Source organism: Corythoichthys intestinalis, chromosome 19 (assembly GCF_030265065.1).
Source record: "Corythoichthys intestinalis isolate RoL2023-P3 chromosome 19, ASM3026506v1, whole genome shotgun sequence".
Classification (NCBI taxonomy): domain Eukaryota; kingdom Metazoa; phylum Chordata; class Actinopteri; order Syngnathiformes; family Syngnathidae; genus Corythoichthys; species Corythoichthys intestinalis.
In genome coordinates, this window is record NC_080413.1 from 26,300,608 (window position 1) to 26,328,491 (window position 27,884).

At 38.4% G+C, this 27,884-nt stretch overlaps 2 protein-coding genes across 4 annotated transcripts; one reads left to right on the plus strand and one right to left on the minus strand.

The window, feature by feature from the left end:
• Positions 1–230: 230 nt before the first annotated feature.
• ak7a (adenylate kinase 7a) lies at positions 231–24,462 on the plus strand. Of its 3 annotated transcripts, none has more exons than XM_057822697.1 (18): positions 231–379; positions 11,128–11,265; positions 11,657–11,785; positions 14,071–14,165; positions 14,223–14,336; positions 14,424–14,507; positions 14,584–14,672; positions 14,753–14,843; positions 14,941–15,018; positions 16,174–16,323; positions 16,438–16,566; positions 19,135–19,231; positions 19,351–19,479; positions 19,569–19,631; positions 19,694–19,891; positions 23,182–23,399; positions 23,585–23,743; positions 23,816–24,462. In XM_057822697.1, the coding sequence occupies exons 4-18, from the start codon at positions 14,085–14,087 to the stop codon at positions 23,849–23,851; spliced, it is 1,716 nt and encodes a 571-aa protein (XP_057678680.1). In that variant the 5' UTR covers positions 231–379; positions 11,128–11,265; positions 11,657–11,785; positions 14,071–14,084; the 3' UTR covers positions 23,852–24,462. The 3 variants fall into 3 exon arrangements, with proteins under 3 accessions (XP_057678680.1, XP_057678678.1, XP_057678679.1); XM_057822695.1 differs by lacking the exon at positions 231–379 and adding an exon at positions 10,829–11,050 and having other exon boundaries at positions 11,671–11,785; XM_057822696.1 differs by lacking the exon at positions 231–379 and adding an exon at positions 10,829–11,050 and having other exon boundaries at positions 11,671–11,785; positions 14,226–14,336.
• actc1a (actin alpha cardiac muscle 1a) lies at positions 1,924–4,745 on the minus strand. Its single transcript, XM_057822698.1, has 8 exons — positions 4,667–4,745; positions 3,857–4,009; positions 3,583–3,711; positions 3,302–3,497; positions 3,061–3,222; positions 2,642–2,833; positions 2,271–2,452; positions 1,924–2,186 (listed from the first exon to the last, which is right to left on the minus strand). Exons 2-8 carry the CDS (start codon positions 3,983–3,985, stop codon positions 2,043–2,045), a joined length of 1,134 nt encoding a protein of 377 aa, XP_057678681.1. The 5' UTR covers positions 3,986–4,009; positions 4,667–4,745; the 3' UTR covers positions 1,924–2,042.
• Positions 24,463–27,884: the final 3,422 nt, after the last annotated feature.

Genomic DNA, 27,884 nt, shown 5'->3' on the forward strand with positions numbered 1-27,884 from the left:
TGGCGCTGGAGTGGCATCACTCACTAAAAACCCTGAAAAACCACAATTTGGAAATACTGCATCCTTCTGCCATCTCGACATGGGAAGACAACATAAAGAATTGGCCGAGGGTGACCACAAGTAAAATATTATCGTATTTTCAGGAAGCTCCGAGGCATTCCAGTACTTGCACAGCCACAAAGTTGGATGTATCCTCATACACCAACACAGGAATTTTGTCTTCATGAAGGCGGATGTAGAACCAAGCCAGTCCTTCAATGCTCCAAACCACAAACCATGGGTGCTGGTAACACCGGACGAAGACATCGTAACTGCAGGCTGTATATGTATCGCGGGTCCCAGGCGTTCGTGTTGTCATGCTGCTGCTGTTATATGGAAGGTATGTTCTCCAAAAATACGAAACCTAAAATCTGGCAGATGAAATGACGTTGCTATTGATATTACGATGATGATTTTAATTATGAAGTTTAATATTTTTTACTACACCTATTACTGCTGCTGGCCTGTTGCTAATCAGTACGTGTTTGATGGCACCGCATAAATCCAAGTGTTACAAGTTTTTGTTCATTTGTTTACACCTGCAAAACGCTGTTAGGCAAGTTAAGAGAACTTTACTTGTACGTTGATGGACATATATCGAGACTACGTGCGATCTACCTTGATGATGGACGGCTCGGCTCCTGGGGGCGGGCGAGAGCCAGGGGCTGGGACAGACGCTGGTTCGCCTCGAGGCGGAACGTCAGCTCAATCCTGAAATCAAACTACGAACTTTTTAACTGCAGCAACTTTAAGATACGCTTTTGGAGCTGGAATTACCAAGGACAGCGGGAGAAAGCCCGTCTGAATGCCGCCGAGGGTCTCGTACTATCGGGTGAAAGTTTGGCTCCCTTAAGCTCTGCTGTTTGACACATCCCTCGTATGCTCAACCTTCTTTAATAGTTTTCTAATCATTTTATAAATTGTGATATCTTGACCTGTTTTTTATTGCGATCATATCTGCAATAAAAAAAGAATTACATTCAATTTTCGTTTATATCTACATACCTTGTTTACATTCAATATTGTTTATATGTACATACCTTGTAGTATTTCCTTGTAACAACAAAATCCGTGTCAGCCCTTCTGCATTCGGCAAATGTAATATAATGTGTATAATTTCATCTCAGTTTGGTCACTCAAGTGGCCGGCATATCAATCTATACCTCACGTCAACACAGGCTGACAGGTTGTTATAATTTTGTCCATGAATTATTAACAAAGTGATAAGAACAATCATACAATCTCATCTACGTCTCATCTACATCGTGCTGAATCCATTTATGGAGGTTCATTGAGTTCCTCTGCTTTAATTTTGCAGTTTTAACTTGGTCAAAACACTGCTTACTTCAACCGTAATTCATGTTGTTTTTCCTGAACCGGAGGTTCGAGGCAGACATTGTCCAAGATGCCGCCGCCCATATTTCGCTCAGGAAACTTGTCTATCTATAAGGCACATAAAATAGAGCTATAGTAGAGGCTAAGGTCACGTTATGCATCCAGTAGATAGAGCTGTGCTCCAAATTGCTGTGAGACCTTTTGGGCTCAATATTGATTCATATATAAGGCGCACCTGATTATAAGGCACACTGTTGGCTTTTGAGAAAATTTAAGGCTTTTAGGTGCGCCTTATAGGGCGTAAAATACGGTAATTTAACATTATAGGCACAGAATCAATCACAACTTCACTGTTCAGATTGTCAGAAGGGATATCACCTCTCATCTGAGCAGGGTTAATCAACTCATAGAACAAGACAGCTGTATGCCCCACCTCTGTCTCAAATTCAGTTTGGATAGGCGCTATCTCACCCTTGCCCCATATGTGGGCAAGCATTGCAATTTGAGCTGATGTATCTTGGATATCACAACATCAATCACTGCACAGTATTGATAAAGCAGCTATTTTTATTACAACGTTACATGTATATACAGCATAAGGCACAATAGAAATACAGATGGGAAGGAAAGTTGCAGTTTGATGGGATTTTTTGGCACTGTTGGAAAATTTAAAAGCACTTCCTGTGAACGATGGAAGGGCCTGCCTCATCGTACTCCTGCTTACTGATCCACATCTGTTGGAAGGTGGACAGAGAGGCCAGGATGGAGCCGCCAATCCATACTGAGTATTTCCTCTCAGGGGGTGCGATGATCTAAGATTAAAGCAGAGTTCGGTCAGATAAACACCAGCCGAGTCATTGTTACATAGTTCATGTTAGCTGGTTAATGTGGCTCACCTTGATCTTCATGGTGCTGGGGGCCAGGGCTGTGATTTCCTTCTGCATACGGTCAGCAATGCCAGGGTACATGGTGGTACCACCAGACAAGACATTGTTGGCGTAAAGATCCTTACGGATATCAATGTCACACTTCATGATGCTGTTGTAGGCAGTTTCATGGATACCAGCAGACTCCATACCTATGCGAGTTGCAAATAAAAAAATATTCAGGCTACGATAGTTGATGAATTATTTTGACTTTTAAATGAAAATTGTAATACTTGGATATTTTCCACAGCTTATTACTTTCTGAGAACTGTTTGGTTGTCAGCTTGAAGTTGTGCAAGCAGTAACATGTGGTAAGTGCTTGTCAATTTATCACGTCTTACCAATGAAGGAAGGCTGGAAGAGCGTCTCAGGGCAGCGGAAACGCTCGTTGCCGATAGTGATGACCTGACCGTCGGGCAGCTCATAGCTTTTCTCCAGAGAGGAGGAGGAGGCGGCGGTGGCCATCTCATTCTCAAAGTCTAGAGCGACGTAACACAGCTTCTCCTTGATGTCACGCACAATCTCACGCTCAGCTGAGGGAGGAAATAAGTGAATTAGTCACGCATTGTACTATAGTATTTTAGATGACCTACTGTACATTATTCAAATGAGCTTTTTTGAATATATTTTGCCATCGTTTCTTGTTGGAAACACTTTCAAAAGTCCAAATAAATCATTGGATAATAGGCATTCTACTTCTGTTCGTGTTCCACATTAAAGTATTAATAATTCAATGAGCTATTTTTCTGAATTTTCTTACCAGTTGTGACAAATGAGTAGCCACGCTCAGTGAGGATCTTCATCAGATAGTCGGTCAGATCACGACCGGCCAGGTCCAGACGCATAATGGCGTGGGGAAGAGCGTAACCCTCATAGATGGGCACATTGTGTGTCACACCATCACCAGAGTCCAGCACAATACCTGTTCACACAAAATGAGATTATCAACGTTTAGGAATCAAATTAGCACATTGCAATCAAAGTCTATGAGGGAAACTCACCTGTGGTACGACCAGATGCGTACAAGGACAAGACAGCTTGGATGGCCACATACATGGCGGGGACGTTGAACGTCTCAAACATGATCTGGGTCATCTTTTCCCTGTTGGCCTTAGGGTTGAGGGGGGCTTCAGTCAGCAGGGTGGGGTGCTCCTCTGGGGCCACACGGAGCTCATTGTAGAAGGTGTGGTGCCAGATCTGACAAATTGAGAGAGTTTGTCAGCAACAACCAAGTTGGAATGGTGGCACCTGATAGCAATGCAATCAGAGCAGCAATTTTCACCTTCTCCATGTCGTCCCAGTTAGTGATGATGCCGTGCTCAATGGGGTATTTTAGAGTGAGGATACCCCTCTTGCTCTGAGCCTCATCACCCACATAGCTGTCCTTCTGACCCATACCCACCATCACACCCTGGGGAGAAAAAAAATCAGCATCTCAGAATCTCAGCAAAAGTATATTGATATTGTACTGTACATACGTACACAGCTCTAATACGTATTCTGCATATGACCAGTATGCATGATTGCTGATTTTATGTTAATATGAGTTTGCTAACCTGGTGACGGGGGCGTCCAACAATGGATGGGAAGACAGCGCGGGGGGCATCATCACCGGCAAACCCAGCCTTAACCAGGCCAGAACCGTTGTCACACACAAGGGCGGTGGTCTCGTCGTCGTCACACATTTTGGTCTGTTTTCGTTTGGCCTTCTGTAATGGTGAAGGGATGTTTTAATTATACCATCTTATAATACAGTTTTACCTTTTTCAAAATAATGCCAAAACACTGCAGTACTATAATGACAGCTTTAAGTGTATTTATCTTCTCTCTTTGTCTTGCCAAAATGAGGCATAGCTTTATCCTAAGCTCGCTGCTCTATTTTTAGTTACGGGACCCTTGTCATTCCCAACAAGCTTCCCTCTGTATCTCATCATTAAACCACAGCCACTTAACAGCTGAGGTGGTGTGTTCTTTGACAAGTGGCAGCGAAGGCCTGGGTCTTTCCTCAGCTGTTGTCATTCTACTGAGCACTGAGCATTTGGTTTGAACAAAGTTGCACTGAATATATTGTGTCTAGATGTGCTGTGTTTAAATGGGAAATAAGAAGTGAAACCATCAAACAGAATGAATCCTTAAAAGAGGCAACAACAATTAGAATCTCTGGAATTTCTATTAAATCTCACAACATCCTACTCCTGTATCCTAAACTTAATTACAAAGCATCTCTGAGAAACAAAGCATCTTCGGACGCAGGCCCATAAAACTTGTAATGAACCTTCTCTAAAATACTACTACATCCATGTTATGTTCTGAAGCAGCCCTTTATTAGACAAACGGTAAAGTTACAACAACAAAACAAGACTCACCGAGAGTTCGATGCAAGACTGGAGTTTCCACTGGGACGAAGGACCAGGGTGCGAAGAGTTCCTTAAATATGTGCCGGCAAGTTTGGGGTGGGGGGCAGGTGGGCGGACTCGGGAGTTCACAGAAGTCCAAATATGTGCTGCTCTGAAAGATGAGGGAGTTAAGTGGATCTTCTGTTGAGGACACCACCAAAATGGGTTGATGCTTCCTTAGATTGGCACGATATGAAAACCAGTTACATTTTCAAATAATACAAATTGTTACACATTAGTTTATGAATGTTGTGTGATCATTAAATGTTCATACAGAAAAGTGCTAATTACCAAATAACAAATTACATGGTTAACATGGTATTTCAAACTATTATACAATTAATGAAAAGTTTAGACTTTGATGTGTGGCAGCATTACTAAGCTGCTTCTTACATAGCACTTTTTTTTTTTTACCTTTTCAATAGGGGTGACCCCAGTGTAGACTGCTAAAGATGTGTTAATATGACTAAGCTCTAAGAACGCTATGGAAGTGGGTGATTGAAGGTAGTGACGGTAACATGAGCTTCGATCCGGTTAATAGTCAAGGAGCCGTCTAAGGGGACTCACCAGTGTCATGGAATGTGTAAGATTTTGAGAGGAGGGAAGAGGCAAACACCACTCAGACAGCTGAGATGCAGTATTGCATGAGGAGAAGGACGGGTGGGTGGGAAAGAGCGTTAGCTAAGACCTCCAGCAGATGACAGATTCCCTGGGATGTCCTGTGCAGCAGGCCTCCCTACTCCACTCTGATTGGCTCCCATGTCTCCTTTTAGGGAAATAGAGCGTAACAGGTGCCGGTGACTGCATACCCCCCAACAGGCTGCCTGGAGGTCGTCAAGCCCCCTGGCTCCATATTTGTCAAGTTCCGTCGCCATGCCGGGCCATAGCTGGCCTGCAAGGGTAATAAGAATGTAAATTCCTTTTGCACCATCAACCGATCCATTTGCAGACGTACGTAAAATACTTCCAGGAGTGACGCTACTAACCTACTTGTTTACTTCTATTCTGAGATTTTATGTGCATCTAAATAGTATGATCCCATTACGTATGGGATAGTTTGCGCTATCAGTCAGGTAGAAAGCTAAAAGCATACCTACAATTCTGATGTAAAATTTGCGCTATCAGTCAGGTAGAAAGCTAAAAGCATACCTACAATTCTGATGTAAAATTTGTAAACATTGATTAAAATGCACCAAAAGAGAAGACATTATTGGAACTGACATTATAGTACATGTGAATGGTGCACTGTTTGTGGGAATGATATCACCACAAAAGCCGTAGGATTGGCCTAATGAAAGCGAGGGAATTTGGATTTGGCTCCTCTACACACGGATTAAGTGTGATCCTATCTAAACTCAGTGTTGCTATATTGTCATTCTATATTTACTTTCTTTACAGCTGTAGTCACCAAAATATTCTGACAGTGAAAGCTGGCTATGCCAATTGAATGTTTAATGATGTGACACGAGCCAATAAATGCACACAAAAAAGTAAATTTTCGAGGGAATTTTATTTGACCAGAGACCAAGAACAAATATTATACATTGACAATAAAATGGAGAACAACTGCTTAAATAGATGTCTTTTAACGTAACATGTTATTAGCAGGTATTTTGATAGCTACAGCTTAAACAACACATCATAACATATTTACTCATTGTCTAATTTGATACAAAGCTGATGCACTGACATTAAGCCATGACCTATTGTGTGAACGGCAATAAGTACTGCGTATACAGTACTATTCTTTAGTATACATTCTAATGAAAAGGCATTTGATTATTTCCTGTCACTAAACTTTGCTGGTATGAATAGATGAACAATATTGTATTACTTTTTTTTTTTTTAAACTTGATTTTGAGTTGGCGGGAAAAAAAAGTGAAACTACTTAATTTCCAATGGCACACTAAGGAGCCATGGTACCCCATTTGCGAATTCTTGTATTAAATGTGTTTTTTCACTGGAAAATAATCAACCCTGTTCAGATCGGTCACTTTTGTCAACTTCTGTCTTTATCACTGTGTCTTTATCCGGATCATGCAGATGGGGCTGAAACGGGTAGTGCTTTCGAGGCACGTTTCATCCTTAAATGGAAATGTAGGAAGCAAACCGTTTGTCTGTCTCGGCAGCTGACCCCCACCACAACTCCCCACCTCCCTCATACACACGCGTGCACACACACAGACTTCAACAGCTGCTAGAAACAACTGTTTTGTTATAACAGCCAGGTCTATCCCCTGCTTGACAGTAGTTTGCACTCCATTACTTGTAGTTAGGACAGTAATGTTATTTCAATCCATCCATCATATTTCCCGGCGTTAAAACCTCCATGAAAAGAATAATTGGTCCCCGTGGTCTCCACGCTTAGCTAATATGACATCGGTAGTTTTATTTGCATCATATCAAACTATGGTGGTGCATAGGGTGGTGTGTGATTTTAACAATGCATGATAAATTATATACAAACACTGTAATGACAGAGGGGTCTATTTCAGCAGCAGCTGCTGACAGTGAGTGATGGTATTCTGCATTATCATCCTTGGCGTTAACATCCATCACTGTAATGTGAAGCAGACCAGTCTTTAAACAGTTGCTATAGTTACAAACTGTCTTTGAAAATCACAAAAAATGCTAATTGATTTCACACAAAAATGCTATTTACAAAGATATTGAGAACTGTAGTGTGGAGACTCACTATACATGGCAAGCGCAAACCAGGCATAACCTCAGCAGCGCTACTCGCTCAGTATCTTAGCACAGTGAGTGTGTGTCAGGGTGTGCTTTACTGAGTGCTGAGGCCTGTGCAGCCGTCGTGCATCGCTCGGCGGCAGTTTGTCAGATAATGTCAGCTCTATAAATATATGAGGTGCTTTGGAAGTTTCCATGTCAGTGCTCCATTGTCCTGTACCGAGAGGACACCCACAGGTATGTGCATGAATATCACACACTGGGTGGTATGAAATCTGGATAAATAAAGGTGTAACAAGATAAACAACATAAAAACAATAGATATCCCAGATTTCATATACAACACATACATCACGCTACCAGGTTAATTTGGAATAAAAACCGGTCAATCCCATGCATTTCTTACATGGCAAAGAAATACATGATTTGTTTGTTCCAATAGTTTTGATTGTGACTGCCTAAAAAGCATTGGATACATGCTTTTGTTCTATCTGGGGTTAATATGATGAACTGTGATTAACTTTTTACCAAGGGCATAGGTTTGGTCTCAACATTGGTACAGATGATATAACAGCATAACATGCATGTACACTTTTTGCTGGGGCCAGGACATTAATAAGACCAAATAGATTGGGTGAACGAGGGTCAGGCCTACATTTATCACAGATATGAACCTAATTAATTGATATATCAAATGATCAATGCAAAATAAATCTGTATTGACTTGTCCTAACTTTCATGTGTATTGGTTCAGGTGATATACCGTTCAATTCAAACCTTTGTTTTAAAAAACTACTAAAGAAGCATTTTGAAAACTTCCAGAATAAATGTCTGGATTTTATTAGCAAATTTAAATTTATATACTGTATTATATATTTGAACCTAGTTTAAATTGTATGAACTTACACAATAAATTCAAACTTGGTAATCATCTCGACTATCCAGGAATGCAAAAAATAAACATTTGTCTTAAGACCACGCAAATTTGTCTAAGTAAATAAATATAACTGGAAAAAAACTTGAGTCAGGGTATAACAAAAATGGAGCCTTCCTTCAGGTATAACACTGCTGCTTTTGTCCACGAACACAGCTAAACACAACAAACAATGAAACCTTTTTACCTCGACTATGATTAATGTATGATTATCTGAAAAAGAGTGTCTGCATAGGCTGCAAATAAAAATAATTTTAAATAAATAATGTAAAACAAATAAATATATAAATACATTTTAAATAAATGCAAGTCATTTGCCAATCAAACGTGTGTTTGAGGGGGGAAAAAATGTCATGACCGGTCACATTCAGCAAATGAAAAGGGGTAAATGTAAGTGTGTGAACATAATGAAAATACTTCACTTATCAATGTTAAGGGTAAATTCTGTCCTTACAACATGTGAGAAGACTAATCTTAAATACCTATACAACTGAACTCATTATGGAATGCAAATAAGGTGGCATAAAAGTTGGTGCAGACAATTTGAGCTTCCTGAAAAATTTCTAGTGTTTAGTCCCTACTGTCCCTACACAGCAAAAATTAAAGAGTTGAAATTCCAGGGTTAAACATTTCAGAGTTGATTTCAACTCCCAATGTGTCATTTTAACACCATTGTATTTAAATTGGGTTCAGTGTTGGAGTTATTTGAAAGAGTTGATCATGTCAATGTTATCCAACTCAGTCCCGACTTAATACCACTCAATTCTAACACTTTCTGGTGTAATGGTTAGGTGTCTGGAGTCATTTTAAATAGTTGATGGAAATCGGAGTTAATACTACTCCCAAAGTGTTGTTTTAACACTGTCTGGTGTAATGGTTAAGTGTTTGGAGTTGTTTTTAATTGTTGATTCAAATCACTCCGCCCTGGAGTTGATTTCGACTCCCAAAGTGTAATTTTTAACACCCTCTGATTTAAAGGGTGTGATATCAGTGTTAACTCAACTCAGGATAGATGTAAATAAGCTCCTCCCGCGACTCACACACATGCACTTCATTTTGAATTTGATGAGCCAACAGACCAACACGGTGCTGCGTCGCGACCAGATTTATTTTTTGTCAAACATGATGTTTACAGAGATGTTTGATGAGTATCGTCATGCTTTCAGAGTATCCACAAGTGAGGAAAGGTGTATAAATAAAATGTCTGAGCTGAAATGTTGCACACCATTCGATGTTCAGAGCTCATACAGTGCCTCAGATGAACATCTATATATTATAGTTGATTTTATACTGCTGTAATGAAAGACTGACTGGACTGGGGAGAACATGGCCAAACGAAATGTTTTATTTATTTTAATATTATATTTGTTTTAATAAATGTTTTATATGTGAAACTGTCATTTGTCTAATCCCTATTTTTAACTGTGGTAAAGAGTAAAACCTTTTAATTATTCAACTCTCAGAAGGAGTAAAAAAAACATTTAATTATTTAACTCTCGTAAAGAGTAAATCAATTGTATTTAACTCTGGTAAGGAGTAAAATGATTAGGTATTCAACTCTGTGAAAGAGTAAAATATTTAACTCAGAGCACAGTGTTATTTATTCTAACTCTGGTAAGGAGTAAACATTTAACCCAGAGCAGTGTTATTTGCCTAATAACGTCAACTCTGGTAAAGAGTTAAAGAAGGAACTCTTGGTGTGGTGTTGATATTGAACTATTTCCAAAGTGTTAATTTGACTCTAGAAAGTGTGGACCTATATAAAGTCTGAAAAGGAGTTGAAATTGACTCTGTGAGAATCAATTCAACACCAGGCTTTTTGCTGTGTATGCAACCCTATGCCCCTTGCTTTCTATAATTCATATTTTCTTTCTGGCAGTTCATTTTAGCAGCAGTAGTTATTATCTAACCCAAAATGCAGTTTTATCAGGTTTACTTGGAAACTGTGGAGCCACTGTACAGTGTTGGTATTAATTTAGATTCTGTCTGACTTCTGTATGCTTGTTTCTTTGTTATGTGTCGAAAATTAAGTTCATCATCATCTTTATCATAATCATCATTATAATTCTAACCATATGGCACCCTATCTAAAATTGATCTCACATCAATGAAGTGAGATCCTCAAAAAATTGTGATCGTCGACATCATTATTTTGTTCCCAATCGGCTTACTCTTTAATGTGTAGGCTTTGAGTTACAAAATACTCAATTAATAATATTTGTCGCTCTACAGTCACTATTTCTATGCTCTTTAACTTTAGTTTATTATTTGTAGATGTGAATCCGAGGAACACGAGGGGTTTTACCTTTTTTAATTGACCCATTCATTCACATAATTTGACTTTTTTTTTTTTTTTTTAATTTATTTTTTTATTACACCCGAAGTAATGTTATGTACTTGAGATGTACCTGTAATGCTTACACAAAATTCTTCAATTTAACTTACTTAGGTGATATAACATCGACTGTAAAAAAGAACTTTTACTGAGTTTGTCGTCGCTTGTTGATGACGTTATACTCCTTGACGCGTTCTCCCGTCTCCTAGGTGAACATTTTCAACACTAAGAACCAAATCGAAGGACCGCAACAATTGCTATTCTTAGCCATTTTAGAACTCCAACGCGTCATTTACATTAGCAACCTCGTCGTTTATCCAAAATGGGTGACAGAAAACGTACCAGACGTATTTTTGTGAACGACGTCGACAAATATTCATCCAAACACATCGCCGAGGTGAAGTACAAACATGAAATATATGAGGAATGAGTTGCCTTTGTCGAATTATATTTTTTTCTGATCTACATGGGCAGTATTTATCGACTTGTGGAGAGAGGGTTGAAGACGAGGATGACGGGGAAATGGTGTCAGAAGAACCTGCCTTCCAGTTGGTCGGCACTGTGTCATCTGCCTCCAGTGAGAAAATAAACTTTTTGCATGAGCAGTATTCGGTGAGTTTTTAAAATTGCGATGCGTTAAAGGCATACAACTTTTTTTTTCTTGTGATGATCATACAGCACTTTCCTAATGTATGCAGAAATTTACATATGGTTCCCAAAGATTTGCATTCTTTTCCCTCACACTATAAACATTTGCACATAAGCTATTCAGTTGCTGCATAATGGTGTTATTATAATATCAGAATAATCTAATTTGATGCTAGAAAGGTATCAGTAAATCTGCCTTTGCAACGTTTATATTTTTTGTAGGATTGACATTATGTGTTTGTTTCTTATTGTGGCTCTCTCTTTGCATCACACTGAGAGCTGTTTATAATACTTAATATTTAATGTGCCTTTTTGTATAACCACAACAATTAAAATAATGTTCAATTGTTAAAAGGACTTCTTTTTCAGTCACTAAACAGAGAAGAGCTTCTCCCGCGCCTGCTGGATTGTGACATAGTGGTGTACAATATCTCAGAAAATGCAACGCCAGCTGACATCGAAAAGGCAACTTGGGCAATTACAGGTCAAGAAAGAATTCTTATATTTTCACTGCTGGCCAAAAGTATTGGCAGCCCCGCAATTCTGTCAGATAATGCTCAATTTCTCCCAGAAAATTATTGCAATTACAAATGCTGTGGTAGTAATATCTTCATTTATTTTGTTTGGAATTAAAAAACACAAAAGTGAATGGGGGAAAAAAATAAATCATTATCATTTAACACATGACTCAAAAAATGGGCCGAACAAAAGTATTGGCACCCTTTGAAAAATCATGTGATGCTTCTCTAATTTATGTATTTAACAGCACCTGTTGCTTACATGTGGTACATAACAGGTGGTGGCAATAACAATCACACTTGCAGCCAGTTAAAATGGATTTAAGTTGACTCAACCTCAGTCCTGTGTCCTTGTGTGTACCACATTGAGCATAGAGAAAAGAAAGAAGAACAAAGAACTTTCTGAGGACTTGAGAAGCAAAATTGTGAGGAAGTATGGGCAATCTCAAGGCTACAAGTCCATCTCCAAAGACCTGAATCTTACTGTGTCTACCGTGCGCAGTGTCATCAAAAAGCGTAAAGCCCATAGCACTGTGGCTAACCTCCCTAGATGTGGATGGAAAAGAAAGATTGACGAGCGATTTCAACGAAAGATTGTGCGGATGGTGGATAAAGAATCTCGACTAACATCCAAACAAGTTCAAGCTGTCCTTCACTCCAAGGATACAACAGTGTCAACCTGTACTATCCGTCAGCGTCTGCATGAAAAGGGACTCAATGGTGGGATACACAGGAAGACCCCACTTCTGACCCAGAGACATAAAAAAGCCAGGCTGGAGTTTGCTAAAACCTACCTGAGAAAGCCAAAAACGTTTTGGAAGAATGTTCTCTGGTCAGATGAGACAAAAGTAGAGCTTTATAGGAAAAGGCATGAACATAGAGTTAGAGGGGGAAAAATGAGGCCATCAAAGAAAAGAACACGGTCCCCACAGTCAAACATAGCAGAGGTTCTCTGATGTTTCAGGTTTGCTTTGCTGCCTCTGGCACTGGACAGCTTGACCGTGTGCATGGCATTATGAAGTCTGAAGACTACGAAGAAATTTTGCAGCATAATGTTGGGCCCAGTGTGAGAAAGCTGGGTCTCCCTCAGAGGTCATGGGTCTTCCAGCAGGACAATGACCCAAAACACACTTCAAAAAGCACTAGAAAATGGTTTGAGAGAAAGCACTGGAGACTTCTAAAGTAGCCAGCAATGAGTCCTGAATCCCATAGAACACCCGTGGAGAGATCTGAAAATGGCAGTTTGGAGAAGGCACCCTTCAAATCTTAGAGACCTGGAGCAGTTGGCCAAAGAAGAATTCCAGCAGAGCATTGTAAGAAACTATTTGATGGATACCGGAAGCATTTGTTTGCAGTTGTTTTGTCTAAAGGTTGTGCTACCAAGTATTAGGCTGAGGGTGCCAATACTTTTGTCTGGCCCATTTTGGGAGTTTTGTGTAAAATCATAATGATTTATTTTAGGGCTGTCAAAATTATCGCGTTGACGGGCTTTAATTAATTTTTCAAACTAATCACGTTAAAATATTTGACGCAATTAACGCACATGCCCCGCTCACACAGATTAAAATGACAGTGTCATGTCCATTTGTTACTTGTGTTTTTTTTGTGTTTTGTCGCCCTCTCCTGGCGCTTGGGTGCAACTGATTTTATGGGTTTCAGCACCATCCATGAGCATTGTGAAAATTTTACAAATTTTATTAAAACGAAAACATTAAGAGGGGTTTTAATATAAAATTTCTATAACTTGTGCTAACAATTATCTTTTAAGAACGACAAGTCTTTCTATCCATGGATCGCTTTAACAGAATATTAATAATGTTAATGCCATCTTGTTGTTTTATTGTTATAATAAACAAATACAGTACTTGTGTACAGTATGTTGAATGTATATATCCGTCTCGTCTTATCTTTCCATTCCAACAATAATTTACAGAAAAATATGGCATATTTTACAGATGGTTTGAATTGCGATTAATTACGATTAATGAATTATTAAGCTGTGATTAACTCGATTAAAATTTTTAATCGTTTGACAGCTCTAATTTATATTTTTTTCCAATTCTCTTTGGTATTTTTATATTGCAAGCAAAATAAAGATAATACTAGCAAAGCATTTGTAATTGCGATACTTTTTTGGGAGAAATTGAGCATTGTCCGACAGAATTGCAAGGGTGCCAATACTATTGGCCAGCAGTGTATCTGTGTGACGTTATCGTCCAAATTTAACAGTTTTCTTCACTCTCACTTATAGCACTTCATGGTGAAATGGAGAACTTCAAGTCAAAGAAAACGTTCATTTTAGTGTCGACGGTAATGACATGGGCAATGACGAAACCTCCGGAATCGGTAAGCATGGAAAATTATCAATAGCGTGTTAATGACATTACTGAAGAATCTCTATAGCAGGAGGAGACTGAAACATTGATAACGGAAGAGGAGTTCAGAAAAAGACGCCCTCATCCCAGCTTTAAAAACCACAACAACATGGAGAAACAAGTGCTTAAACTTGGAACAGGGGTAAGGAGTTTGTTTTGGAAAACAATATTACCATGTTATATGAAGTAAGAAAACATAATGGATTCTGTTCTGTCATTTGTTTCTCAGAAAAAGAATAAACTAAAAGGTTATGTTATAGCTGCGGGCATACAGTATGGAAAGGGCGAGAATCTTTTTCACTACTTTTTCAAGGTAGATCATATCTCAGTCATCATATTCAATCAGTCCAGTTCCTGTTTGATTTTCATCATTTTATATTCGCTGTTAGGTTTCTTGGCTATCTGAGTGTTCAAAAGTTCCCATATTTGGACAGGGTACAAATTACATCCCCACTATCCACGTGCTTGACCTGGCTAAGTGAGTTGCCATGTTTACACAAACATTTTTATTACTATTGTTTGTGTTCGCTTAATTGACGTTTGGTTTTTTTTTTACAGAGTGATACAAAGTTTGATTGAAGTCAAACCCAAGTCCAAATATATTCTTGCCATTGATGATTCCAAGAACAAACTAGAGGACATAGTAAAGGTAAACACTGCCGTCTACCTTTTGTCTTTGAAATTACTTTCTCATTCTACACTTGTCATATCGAACAGGAACAATGACGTTCGTTTTTACATTTTAGGCCATAAGTCATGTGCTTGGGCCAGGAAAATTATGCCAATTACCAGAGAATGAAGCTGTTCCCCTGAAGGCCTTCAAGGTATAATAGGACCTGTTTATTTGAAAGATTAAACAGTGTTTGGGCACATTAACCCATCATATTACATCTCTAACAGTGAGTCTCATAGAAAAATGTAGTGTTGTGTTCAATTCGTCGAGTTATATCTCTCAAATACAAATTGTGGACGAATCAATACTAAAAAAAAAAATTATCTTGATAAGGGACGGATATGTTTTTTAGATTGATCTCAGGGTAATGATTTAGGTAAGATTCCTTTTCCAAGCTTAATGAAGTTAATATACAGTGTTACCTCGACATACGATCTCATTGACATACGATCCTTTCGAAATACGACGATCTATGACAACATCGCAATTTCATTGTTTTCCCACAAGACGGATGCGCGGCGGATTTTCTTGTGAGAGAAATCCACATGGGTCCCAAGAAGGTTAGTGCAGGTGGTGAAAAAGGAAAATGGTGACACTTAGCATTGAAATTAAGATGGAAATATTAGAAAAATATGAGCGTGGTGTCCGCGTCAGTGAACTGCCAAAATAGTCTACGATCTCGCCTTTCCTTCTCCGACCTCCGTTCGCCAGTCTTTACAAGTTAAAGTGACAATTCTTATTGTCGTAACATCAGCTAGGAAGTCGTCAGGTTTTTAACCATTTATTTCAGACCTTGTGCAACACAGCACGGCTACTGTTTGCCGTAGCCGACGCCAACAACAAGATGAAAAGAGAAAGTAAAAACTCTTCTGCACCTCTCTCACTCTGTCATCAGTCACACGGTACGTTCAGGAACAGCATGCAAAACACAACCGCCACATTAGAACCTTTTGTATTATTATTATTATTATGTTATTATTCCGATTTGTATTTATAATTTATTTGTTTTGCTATGTGTAATTGCTATTTGTAACTGCACCAGCAGTACTCATTAAGGATTTAGTGTAGGTTTTTGGGCTATGGAACGAATTAATGGAATTATAATGTGTTCTTATGGGAAAATGCCACTCAACATACGACCATTTCGACTTACAAACCAGGTCCTGGAACAAATTGAATTCGTATGTAGAGGTACCACTGTATTAGGCAAAAACGTAACTTTCTTGCTGTTGGATACCTTTTTGTACAGTTAGTTTTTTGGTCTACAGTGATATTGACTCCTGGGACAAAACATGCTTAATTTCAGCATGAAGAGCTGGAGTATCTCAGTATTGACCTTCGCCTGGATGCTTTTGTTGTGAAAGACGCCTTTAATTTCACCTGGTCTGCAGAAAATGGCATGATTGAAAATATAGAAAGCCTCGTGGAAGAATACAGACAAACAAGGAAACTACTTGTAAGTTTTTCAAAGTTTAAAGAGAGTGTGGATAAGTGTGTTGCTTAAAAAATCTACTCGTATTATTGACAATAATTAAACCCAACCTTCCCCATTTTCTCTCTGTGTTAACAGCCTATCAGAATCTGTCTCACTGGACCACCTGCAGTGGGTAAAAGCAAAGTCGCAGAGAAGCTATGCGAACATTACCGAATACATCACATCAATATCCGAGAGGTCATAAATGAAAAGATGGCTAAGCTGGTTAGTGACTACCAAGATTTGATTTTGCCTGCATGAGAGGAAATACACAGTGTCACGGCTTACAAACCGTAATTTTCAGACTATACCTGACTATAAGCCACCACTCACCAAATTTGACACGAAAACGGCATTTGTTCATAGATAAGCCACAGTGGACTATAAGGCGCAGCTGTTCTCACTGTTTTATGGGATATTCACACCAAAAGATATTAACCGATAACACTTTATTTGTCAGTGGCATCATAAGACCAATTAAACCACTATGAAGCATTGAACCAATTGGCTGCAAAGCTTCATTGCTTCAGGAAGCTTCATTAGGCCATCACAGCTCCCTTGGGGGAGACAGTCAACCTCTGCTGCCACCTGCTGTCAACACTGTTGTCGTCCAATATGCCTCCTAGCATGCATTGCAGGACTGCAGATAACAATCAAAATTCTTGTTCTGTGCTAATTATTTCTTCAGTTACTGTTCCAGTTGTTTCATTAATTGTTAGTCACACTGCTGGCCAATAGCATCCCTGCAACTCTGTCAGATAATGCTCAATTTCTCCCAGAAAATGATTGCAATTACAAATGCTTTGGTAGTAATATCTTCATTCATTATGCTTGCAATGAAAAACAAACAAAAGAGAATGAAAAAAAATCATTATCGTTTTACACAAAACTCTATAAATGGGCAAAAGTATTGGCACCCTCAGCCTACTACTTGGTAGCAAAACCTTTTCAACAAAATAACTGCGAACAACCGCTTCCGGTATGTGTTTTGGGTAATGGTCCTGCTGGAAGACTCATGACCTCTGAGGGAGACCCAGCTTTCTCACACTGGGCCCTACATTATTCTGCAAAATTTGTTGGTAGTCTTCAGACTTCATAATACCATGGACACAGTCAAGCAGTCCAGTGCCAGAGGCAGCAAAGCAAACCCCGAAACATCAGGGAACCTCCGCTATGTTTGACTGTAGGGACTGTGTTGTTTTCTTTGAAGACCTTGTTTTTTCCCTGTAAACTCTATGTTGATGCCTTTCCCCAAAAAGCTCTCCTTTTGTCTCATCTGACCAGAGAACATTCTTCGGTAAGTTTTGGCAAACTCCAGCCTGGCTTTTTTATGTCTCTGGGTCAGAAGTTTGGTCTTCCTAGGTATCCTATCATAGAGACCTTTTCATTCAGACGCCGAAGGATAGTAGTGGTTGACACTGTTGTACCCTCGAAATGCAGGACAGCTTGAACTTGTGTGGATGTTAGTCGAGATTCTTTATCCACCGTCCGCACAATCTTTTGTTGGCATCTCTCGTCAATTTTTCTTTCCCGTCCACATCTAGGGAGATTAGCCACAGTGCCATGGGCTTTACACTTGTTGATGACACTGTGCACGGTAGACACAGGAACATTCAGGTCTATAGACACAGGAACCTTCAGGTCTTTGGAGATGGACTTGTAGCCTTGAGATTGCCCATACTTCCTCACAATTTGGCTTCTCAAGTACTCAGACAGTTCTTTGGTCTTCTTTTTTTTTTCCATGCTCAATGTGTACACACAGGGACACAGGACAGAGGTTGAGTCAACTTTAATCCATTTTAACTGGCTACAAGTGTGATTTAGTTATTGCCACAACCTGTTACGTGCCACAGGTAAGTAACAGGTGCTGTTAATTACACAAATTAGAGAAGCATCACATGAATTTTCAAGTTGTGCCAACTGCCAACACTTTTGTCCGGCCCATTTTTGGAGTTTTGTGTAAGATGATCATAATTAAAAAATTTTCCCATTCTCTTTTGTGTTTTTTCATTGCAAGCAAAATAAATGAAGATATTACTACCAAAGCATTTGTAATTGCAATCATTGAGCATTATCTGAAAGAATTGCAGGGGTACCAATACCTTTGGCCAGCAGTGTATGGTATTTAGTAACACTTTATTTGACAGCGGCGTCATAACACTGCCATGAGAACGTCATAACTATGACATGACGCTATAATGGGCATAAATGAATGCTTATGACACAAAATGACATCTGTCATAAGCATTCATTGGTGCTCATGGCATTGTCATGTCATAATTATGATGGTCTTATGATGGCCACTTACAAATAAAGTGTTGCCTATTAACCCAAATAAATCGACAAATATGCCGCACTGGACTATAAGCCGCAGGATTCAAAATGAGGCGAAAAAAGTAGCGTCTTACAGTCCGAAAATTACGGTAATATGATTGATGTCCAATTTAGCTGTTGATAACATTGGTCAACCAGCAGACATTACCACTAGCATCTGTGCTAATGCTATTTAGAGATTAATTTTTACCAACTTTTTTGTACCTTAAAATAATCAGGTGACTTTATTTAGTTCATGTTATAGTTGTTAAAGCATATACAGTATATGATATACATTTTAGAAGTCTTTTCTTGAACTTGGTGTAGCTGGCATCTCAATTGAAATCCACACTTCAATCCTTTGCACTCTGGTTCCCAGTCATATTGCCCTGAAGTAGATTACACTTCCTAACTGTAGAGGGAGTCTGAGAGCAATAAAAATGAAAGTCTTGTTATATGCTTGCTGTTTGTACTCCGTAGAAAGATACCATGGCCAGAAGTGACGTTGAAGTGAGCGAGCAGGAAATGGCACAGAATCAACTGGAAACAATACAAGCAAGCATGGAAAGAAATGCAGGTTTTATGCAAAACTCTAAATATGAGATAGTGACAAAACATCATATTAAGGCATACACAAAAGTTTAACCATTGTCCAAAGTACTTCACTATCTCATCAGTTATTTTGTTTTCAATCAGATCGACTGGAGGACGATATCCTTTTAGAGCTTTTGACAGAAAAGTTAAATTCAAAGCCTTGTCGAAACCAAGGATTCGTTTTTTATGGCTTCCCAAAGACATTTGAACAAGCGCGTCAGATGTTCAGCGGTAAATTTCTTGCTGTTATTCAGATGCTCTGTATTGAATCACAATATCCAGTGTCTTGATGAGTCTTCCTGTGAATATTTGTTGTGTAGCTGATGATGCAGACAACCTGGACTGGCCCGATGGGACACCCTCATACAACAAGATCACTCCAGGTTAGCCTTTTGCCTAATTAATTACCTAATTACCATCATCTGAAAAAATTGTTTTTTTCCAGAATATGTTTTTGCCCTGGATGCATCCGATGAGTTCCTGACTAAGAAAGTACAAGATCTACCTCAGAGTGAAGCCCAGAAAAGAGGTTTAACCCAGGATGAGTTTGTCCCTCGACTGGTCAGATTCCGTCAACTTAGCAGGGCTGCCGAAACGTCACTCGACTACTTTGATGAACTGGAAATATATCCAGCATATCTTGGTAACACTCCTGTATTTTTCAGGGAAGTTTAAAAAATTTTAACCATGTGAGCTACATTACGAGGGTCAAAGTATTGGAACGTCTTACATTTATTCCTTAAGTTTAGGTGTCACAAATTCAATTTTTATGGATAGGTTGTTTAACGAAGTTTTTGTCTATTTAACCACAGGAATATTTCTGAAGTACAGATTGTACTCAGTAACAAGGTGAAAGTGAGAGTATGAATAGTTGTCTAATATGGCCAAATATTAAATATAATTTCTTTTTTTTTTTTTTTTTTTAAGTGATTTTCTGCCTTTGATACAAAATGTACGGAGCCCCCTTGGTGCCAGGAGGCAAAAGATCATTTACATTACTGGTCTAAAAAAGTGTCTGAACCTTTTGGAATTTTTCACAATTCAGCATAAAATCACCATCAAATGTGATCTGATCTTTGTAAAAATCACACAGGTGATAAAAACAGTGTCTGCTTTAACTAAAACCACCCAAACATTTATAGATTTTCATATTTTAAATAGGATAGAATGCAAACAATGACAAAAGGGGGAAAATAAGTAAGTGAACCTTCTGCTTAAGGAGACTTAAAGAGCAATTGAAACCAATTCTTACAAAAAAAAAATTGTCAGGTGTGTGCCCAATCACTGATGAGTGGTTTAAAGCTGCCCTGCACACTATGAAACACACACCTTGAAAGAATTGTCTTGATGAGAAGCATTGTCTGATGTGCATCATGGCTCGGTCAAAAGAGCTGTCTGAAGATCTGCAATCAAGGATTGTTGATTTGTATAAAGCTGGGAAAGGATACAAAACTATCTCTAAAAGTCTGGATGTTCAGCAATCGACAGTCAGAGAAGTTGTCTACAAATGGCGAGAGTTTGGCACTGTTGCCTCTCTCCCAACGAGTGGCCGTCCACCAAAGATGACGCCAAGAGTTCAGCGCAGAATACTCAGATAGGTAAAAAAGAATCCTAGAGTGTCTGCTAAAGTCTTACAGAAATCACTTGCACAGTCCAATATCTAGAGCTGGGAATCTTTGGGCACCTAACGATTCGATTACGATTACGATTCAGAGGCTCTGATTCGATTATAAAACGATTATTGATGCACCCCCCCTCCTTTTTTTTTTTTTTTTTTTGTACATTAGTTCCAAAATTGTTCAAAAATACTCTCAGGCTAAACCAAACTACTATTTCAGTATCAAGTTAACATATAGCAGTAAACAAATATACAAAAATAACATTAAATAAAAAAACTCCAGTCCCCATTCTGTATCAGCAGCTTTAAACTACATTCAATTAATTTAATGTTGTGAATCAACCGTTAAAGTTGTTAAAATTGCTCCCGTTATTCCATAATTTCCCTTTTGTCTACTTTTGACATGTGAAAGTTTTAAAACTATTTTAAAGATAGATTCAAGTCAATATTTTACCGATTTAGGAGTATTTTAGATAAAAAGTTCATTAGGTTTGCTTGGAAGGTTCGCTACAACAGCATTGCAGGGAAGTTTACTGCTTTAAGATGGCGCCCGCATCTAGCTTTTTGCAGATGTGCTGCTACCGCTACCGAGTCTATATTGCATCTAGTCCTATATAAATGATATCTACCGTAACATTATGTAGCTGTACTTGTAGCAGCTTTTCGGCAGCAGTCAGGTATGTTGTTGTGTTTTTTTATCTCGTGGCATGAGTTGAGCTAGAGCCGTGAGTTGAGCGTTGGCATTACCCGAGGGGCCGGTTAATGAGAAGCATGATGTTTAGCTACTCCCGCTCCGTTCCGTCCCGAGGACCGCGCGGCGCGCTGAGTGTGTTGTACTTCCACTTTACTTGGCATATTTCAATAATCGGAATTTGGATGTTTGTGAATCGTTCTCGAATCTTCCACGGCCGAATCGCGAATAATCTAAGAATCGGAAATTTTGCACACCTCTACCAATATCGCTGTGCACACACCAACTATATGTAAAACTATGGCCAAGAATGGTGTTCATGGGAGGACTCCACAGAGGAAGCCACTGCTGTCTAAAAAAACATTGTTGCTCATTTAATGTTCGTAAAAAGGCACTTGGACACTCCACAGATGTTTGGGCAAAATATTTTGTGGACTGATGAAACCAAAGTTGAATTGTTTGGAAGTAACACACAACATCATGTGTGGAGGAAAAATGGAACAGCTCACCAACATCAACACCTCATCCCCACCGTGAAGCAAGGTGGAGGGAGCATCAAAATTTCGGGCTGTTTTGCTACCTCAGGGCCTGGACAACTTGCAATCATTAATGGAAGAATGAATTCAAAAGTTTCTCAGGATGTTTTGCAGGAAAGCCTGAGGCCATCTGTCAGACAGTTGAAGCGAAAAAGAGGATTGATGCTGCAACAAGACAATGATCCAAAACACAGACGTAAATCAACTTCAGAATGGTTTCAGAAGAACAAAATACACGTTCCGGAGTGGCCAAGTCAAAGTCCAGACTTGAACCCTATTTAGATGCTGTGGCATGACCTAAAAACAGTGATTCATGGCAGACATCCCAGCAATCTGACTGAACTATAGCAGTTTTGTAAAGAAGAATGGGCCAAGATTAGTCCTAATCGATGTGCCAGACTTTTCTGCAACTACAGGAAGTGTCTGGTTGAAGTTATTGCTGCCAAAGGGGGGTACAAAATACTAAATATGATGGTTCACTTACTTATTTTCCCCCCTTCTGTCATTGTTTGCATACTCTCCTCATTAAAATATTCATTCATTCATTTTCCATGCCGCTTTTCCTCACGAGGGGTCACGGAAGTGCTGGAGCCTATCCCAGCTAACTACGGGCAGTAGGCAGGGGACACCCTGAACTGGTTGCCAGCCAATCGCAGGGCACAAGGAGACATACAACCATTCACGCGCACACTCATACCTGACAATTTAGAGTGTTCAATCAGCCTTTAATGGTAGGCTCATTAAAATATGAAAACCTATAAATGTTTGGGTGGTTTTATTTAAAGCAGACAGTTTTTTTCATCTGTGTGATTTTTACAAAGATCACATTTGATGGTGATTTTATGCAGAAATGTGAAAAATTCCAAAAGGTTCAGATACTTTTTCATACCACTGTACCCACAGTTTTGTCATTTCTACCCTTAATTCCGTAAATTTAAATTTACTGATCTACACAAAGCACACATATCGGCAATGAAATAAATATAATTTTCTCTTCTTTCTCGCACTAGGGTGGCTCCATACAAATGTGTTTTAAATTTGTGTAATTTATTTAATCTTTTAATAATGTCTTTTGTTGTTGTTCCCAGAGGTGAAAGATGACGACCCCGAATTAAAACAGATCGTGAGCAACATCATCGAGGTGGTAGGCAGCCCTAAGAACTACGGCCTTAGTCCTGAGGAGCAGGAGGAGGAGGACAGGAGGCGAGAATTGGAGCGGAAGAGGAAACTTGCTGAAAAAGCGGCAGAAGAGAGACGTAGGAAAGAGGCCTCGCTCGCTGAAATGGCAGCACAGTATGAAGCTTGGGTATATTCATCTAAAATAATGATAATAAATATGTAGTTTGTAAATCAAAATTGAGCAAATAATATGAAAGCCGCAATTTTTCACACCACTTCTTTTGGATCAAATTAGCAGGTCACCTGACTTTTATCTTATGCCACCAATGTGTTTAGGGTTAACTTGATATTTTTTTTTTCCTTTTTGATCAGCAAAATAATTTGGCTGAGGTGAAGAGGCAGGAACACGAGCTTCTGGAAGCTAAAGCTCTCCCGCTGAGGAACTATTTAATGAAGTATGTGATGCCCGCACTCACTGAAGCCTTACAAGAATGCTCAAAGATCAAACCTAATGACCCAGTCAGCTTTTTGGTATGACCACATTCTTGAGTTTTATTGTCTATGAGCTTTCTGCAAACACTCTTGTTTTAAATTTTTTGGCAGGCAGAGTATCTTCTTCGGATGGATAAGATTAACTGAACGTCTCTTCATACAAGTTTGTTTTAATGTTATATACAGTGGGGAGAACAAGTATTTGATACACTGCTAATGGGATCAAATACTTGTTCTTCCCACTGTATAGGCATAGTTGGAGAAATCAAATGATGTGAAGGTTGGAAATAATTAGCATTTAAATTTTGAATTATATTTTGTTACTTTAGCGAACTGCTTATTTTAACCATAATGAGATACTAAATGTGTTATTGTACCCCACTGTATAATTACCACAGTGCCTAGATCTTATAACAACATCCATCCTTTGATGGTAATTATAAGGCTCTATAAAAGATAAAATACATCTACAAAAAAAGACAGCAGTTGAGATCAGAATGAAAATGTCGATGTAATATGGTCCATAATACCACTTGTATTAATATATGTGCATAGAATTTGTGATACTGTTTTCCATTTAAACTGTATGTGTTGACAAAAAAACTGTGTGGGGGAGTGTCAAAATTTAACACTTGATGAGTTTTCCCACTCATAACAGATTTGTCATCTTAAAGCCACTGCATGCTTCTTGATGACTCAAAAGACTTCCCAGAGAGGTTGCATATTTGACGACAAAGTCAGATAACCTCATGTTCCTAAGCCAGTGTTCTATAAATGAATATAAATTTTGCTGTGTTGAATCTGAACTGAAGTTTACCCCCAGCATGATCTAGTTTTAGCATGGATACTGTTATAATCTCCTGGCACCTCTAGATGGAGTAGTGATCACGTTTAAAAACATTTCAATGGCAACTGCGCAGTAGAAGGCTTCATTTTCAAAATTGAACGAGTTAATCAGAGCAAGGCTCCGCTGAGAGCTATAAATAAAATATTTAGTGTACTGTTTTTGCTAATAATATTAACTAGATCACTCGTATGTACTATGACGTGATTGCCACAAAACCAGTGGTGGATGAAGTACACACTTTTTTTTTTCTTTTTTTTTTTTAATTAAGTAAAAGTACAGATATAGGTGCAAAAAATGACTTAAATAAAAGTACAAGTATCTAAGAAAAAATTATTCAAATAAAAGTACAAAAGTACTTGCTTTAAATTTTACTTTACAAGTAAAAAGTAAAAGTCTTTTCTCCCGATGTAAAAATGTAATGCTGTAGCCCCCGAACTATTTTTAATTTGTCCCTTTTACCCTGGAGACCACCGTTTACAGACAACGCGCAACCGCTTTTGTTTCAACCCAGCCATAAAAAGAAAGTAATTATATTTATTATTCGAAATATCTTATTTTTAGCATATAATCATTAATTGATGTCTTATAGTTTTTAGCATATAATCATTGATTGATGTCTAATAATTAGTTTAAAAAAAAAAAAGACTTTAAAGAATTATTCACTCGCATATTTTAAACTTTTAAACAAATTACGTCACAACATATGGTCACAATGAAAAAAATAGTGTCTGTAAATAGGTGACGAAAAGCTACCTCATTACTATTGCTTAATTGTATTTATTTATTGTTTTGCTACTGCATTTTCCCAGATATTTTAGATGATAAATAATCGATCCAAACAGAAAATTGGAGGGAAAAAAGTAAAAAAGGGTAAATATTTGAAAAAGAAAATCTCGACCTCTCCTTGATGTCTGCGATTTTTGCATCGCGACCCTTGTTATATTACCGTGTTTCATCCATAAAATCCCCCAAAAGTCCAGCTGTGGCCATTCACACCTGTGTCTTGACACTCAGTGATGCATGCGACACAGTTTTTGGATCGAAATAAGGTAAGTACGCGGTAATATGCAGTTAAAATCATGCTCGCACTTCGAGTTAGGGTTTAGTTTTTTTTTTTTTTTTTTTTTTTTAAATACCCTCCTGTTCAAAATTTTTCTTTCCCCAGAAAATTGAGATTTTAAGCTTTCAAATGATGTATCAATCAGGCCGAGTTGACGAGGTGGACTCAGCTGCTGAGTTTTAGGCAACAAACTTATTCAAAGGCAGAAATTCTTCCACCGGCGAGGATAAGGAAGAGTTCAAACATACAACGCTCCAAATGGAGTAAAAAGCCGAGACAACTAAGATAAAAAATTCAGACACAAAGCACTTCAAATGGAGGATAATGCCAAGACAACTGTGAATGGTACAAAACAAAGCTGACGTGATCAACATGGATTGTACAAACAAATTGGCATAAGACAAGGGAGACTCAGGCAATATATACACAAGAGGTAATAGGGAACAGTTGGAAAGAATAGGCGATTAGGTTGGAAGAGGAAGGGCAAATACACAGACACGAGGAAGGTGAAGCCCTCAAAATAAAACAGGAAATGACATGACGGTATCACACATGCATATAGGACAATTTTGAAATTTGTCCAAATCGGGGGTCTCAGAGCGCAACTTCAAGTTGCCTGAGTGTTTTCTGCCATATGTACCTGTATGTTATGGGGAAAACACAGACAAGACTGAAAAAGCAGTTTCTGCTCTTGCACTCCTCTTTTAAAGAAACTGCTGTATTTTAAAGCCAAAAGAACTATTGTGTTTGACAGAACAATATGTCTATATGCTGCCACAGCAGATTCATGGCGCATGAAGCCCCCGAACTATTTTTAATTAATTTTCAATTTACCCTGAAAACCCCCATTTACAGACGTCGCACAACCGCTTTTGTTTCAACCCAGCCATAAAACAAAGGTAATTAATTATGTTTATTTTTCAAAATGTCTGTCGTTTTTAGCTTAGAATCATTAATTGATGTCTAATATTTTATTTATTTATTTATTTATTTATTTTTTAACGACTTTAAAAAATTATTCTATCGCATATTTTAAACTTTTTAAAGAATTACGTCACAATGAAAAAAATGGCGTCTGTAAAAAAGTCACGAATATTTACCTACTAACTATTGCTTGGTTTTTGTTTGTTTGTTTCAGTCACATTTTTTCCGATATGTTAGATTATAAATAATCAATCAAATAACCAAGAAAAATTGAAAAAAAAAAAAAAGTTTAAAAAGGTAAATATATGAAAAAGAAAATCTCGACCACTCCTTGATGTCTGCGATTTCTGCATCAAGACCCTTGTTATATGACCATGTTTAACCCATAAAATCCCCAAAAAATCCAGCTGTGGCCATTCACAGCTGTGTCTTGACACTATGCTATCGGGAGTTTTTTTAATCGAAACGGTAAGTATGCGATAATATCTCGTTACAGTCATGGTGTCTGTAATTCTGCTCTCGCATGCTCTCAACTCCATATAGGATTTTGCTGTTTAATTTTTTTTTAAATGCTCTCCTGTTCAAAATTTTTCTTCCCCCAGAAAATTGAGATTTTGCGTTTTCCAATGATGTATCACACGTGCATATCGGACTATTTTGAAAGTTGGCTTAATTGGGGGTCTCCGAGCAGAACTTCAAGTCACCTGAGTGTTTTCCGCCTATATACTTTCTACACTATGCTGTATTATATAAATATTTTAAAACATATTGCTACATGCAGAGATCTGAGTAAATATTTTAAAGAAAGAACCAAAAAATTCATTGACTGCTCAGATTTATTTAACAAGCAATGAAATTGACTGCACTGGAAACAGATGCTCAAAAATGCCAACATTTGTCTTAATGGCAGATTGCAAGCAACTGTCAGGTACATAACCCAACCTGCCGTACAAGAGTGGGTGGCAACATCTGAAGGCACACCGTGCTTATTTTTCTTTTTCTTTATTTTTTAATATCTTGTTCACCTGCCCAATCTTGCTTGTACTCGTGTTGCTGTCTCTTGTGCTCAAAGTAGTTGCGCGGTGCTTATCGATGCACCGGAGGCATGAAAACTATTAATTCACAATGAGGAAAGAAACATACAAACAAAAGTAACATTTAGCGCAGGCGACAATTTAAAAAGTGGAGTAAAAAGTACAGATACTTGCTGTAAAATGCAGTGAAGTAAAAAGTACCACTTCATACGTATTTGTACTCAAGTAAAGTACAGATACACAAAATTGTACATTCCACCACTGCACAAACAAAGATAAAGCCTTATATACACCTTATTATCAGGTGCGCCTTAT

Excerpts from the sequence above, each read along its gene's own strand:
- actc1a (XM_057822698.1), bottom strand. The coding sequence starts at position 3,985 with ATGTGTGACGACGACGAGACCACCGCCCTTGTGTGTGACAACGGTTCT. Across the intron at positions 3,712-3,856 it reads TTGGACGCCCCCGTCACCAG|GGTGTGATGGTGGGTATGGG; the intron begins GTTAGCAAACTC and ends TTTTCTCCCCAG. Across the intron at positions 2,834-3,060 it reads CTACTCATTTGTCACAACTG|CTGAGCGTGAGATTGTGCGT; the intron begins GTAAGAAAATTC and ends TTCCTCCCTCAG.
- ak7a (XM_057822695.1), top strand. The coding sequence starts at position 10,976 with ATGGGTGACAGAAAACGTACCAGACGTATTTTTGTGAACGACGTCGAC. Across the intron at positions 19,232-19,350 it reads AAGCATGGAAAGAAATGCAG|ATCGACTGGAGGACGATATC; the intron begins GTTTTATGCAAA and ends GTTTTCAATCAG. Across the intron at positions 23,744-23,815 it reads ATGACCCAGTCAGCTTTTTG|GCAGAGTATCTTCTTCGGAT; the intron begins GTATGACCACAT and ends ATTTTTTGGCAG.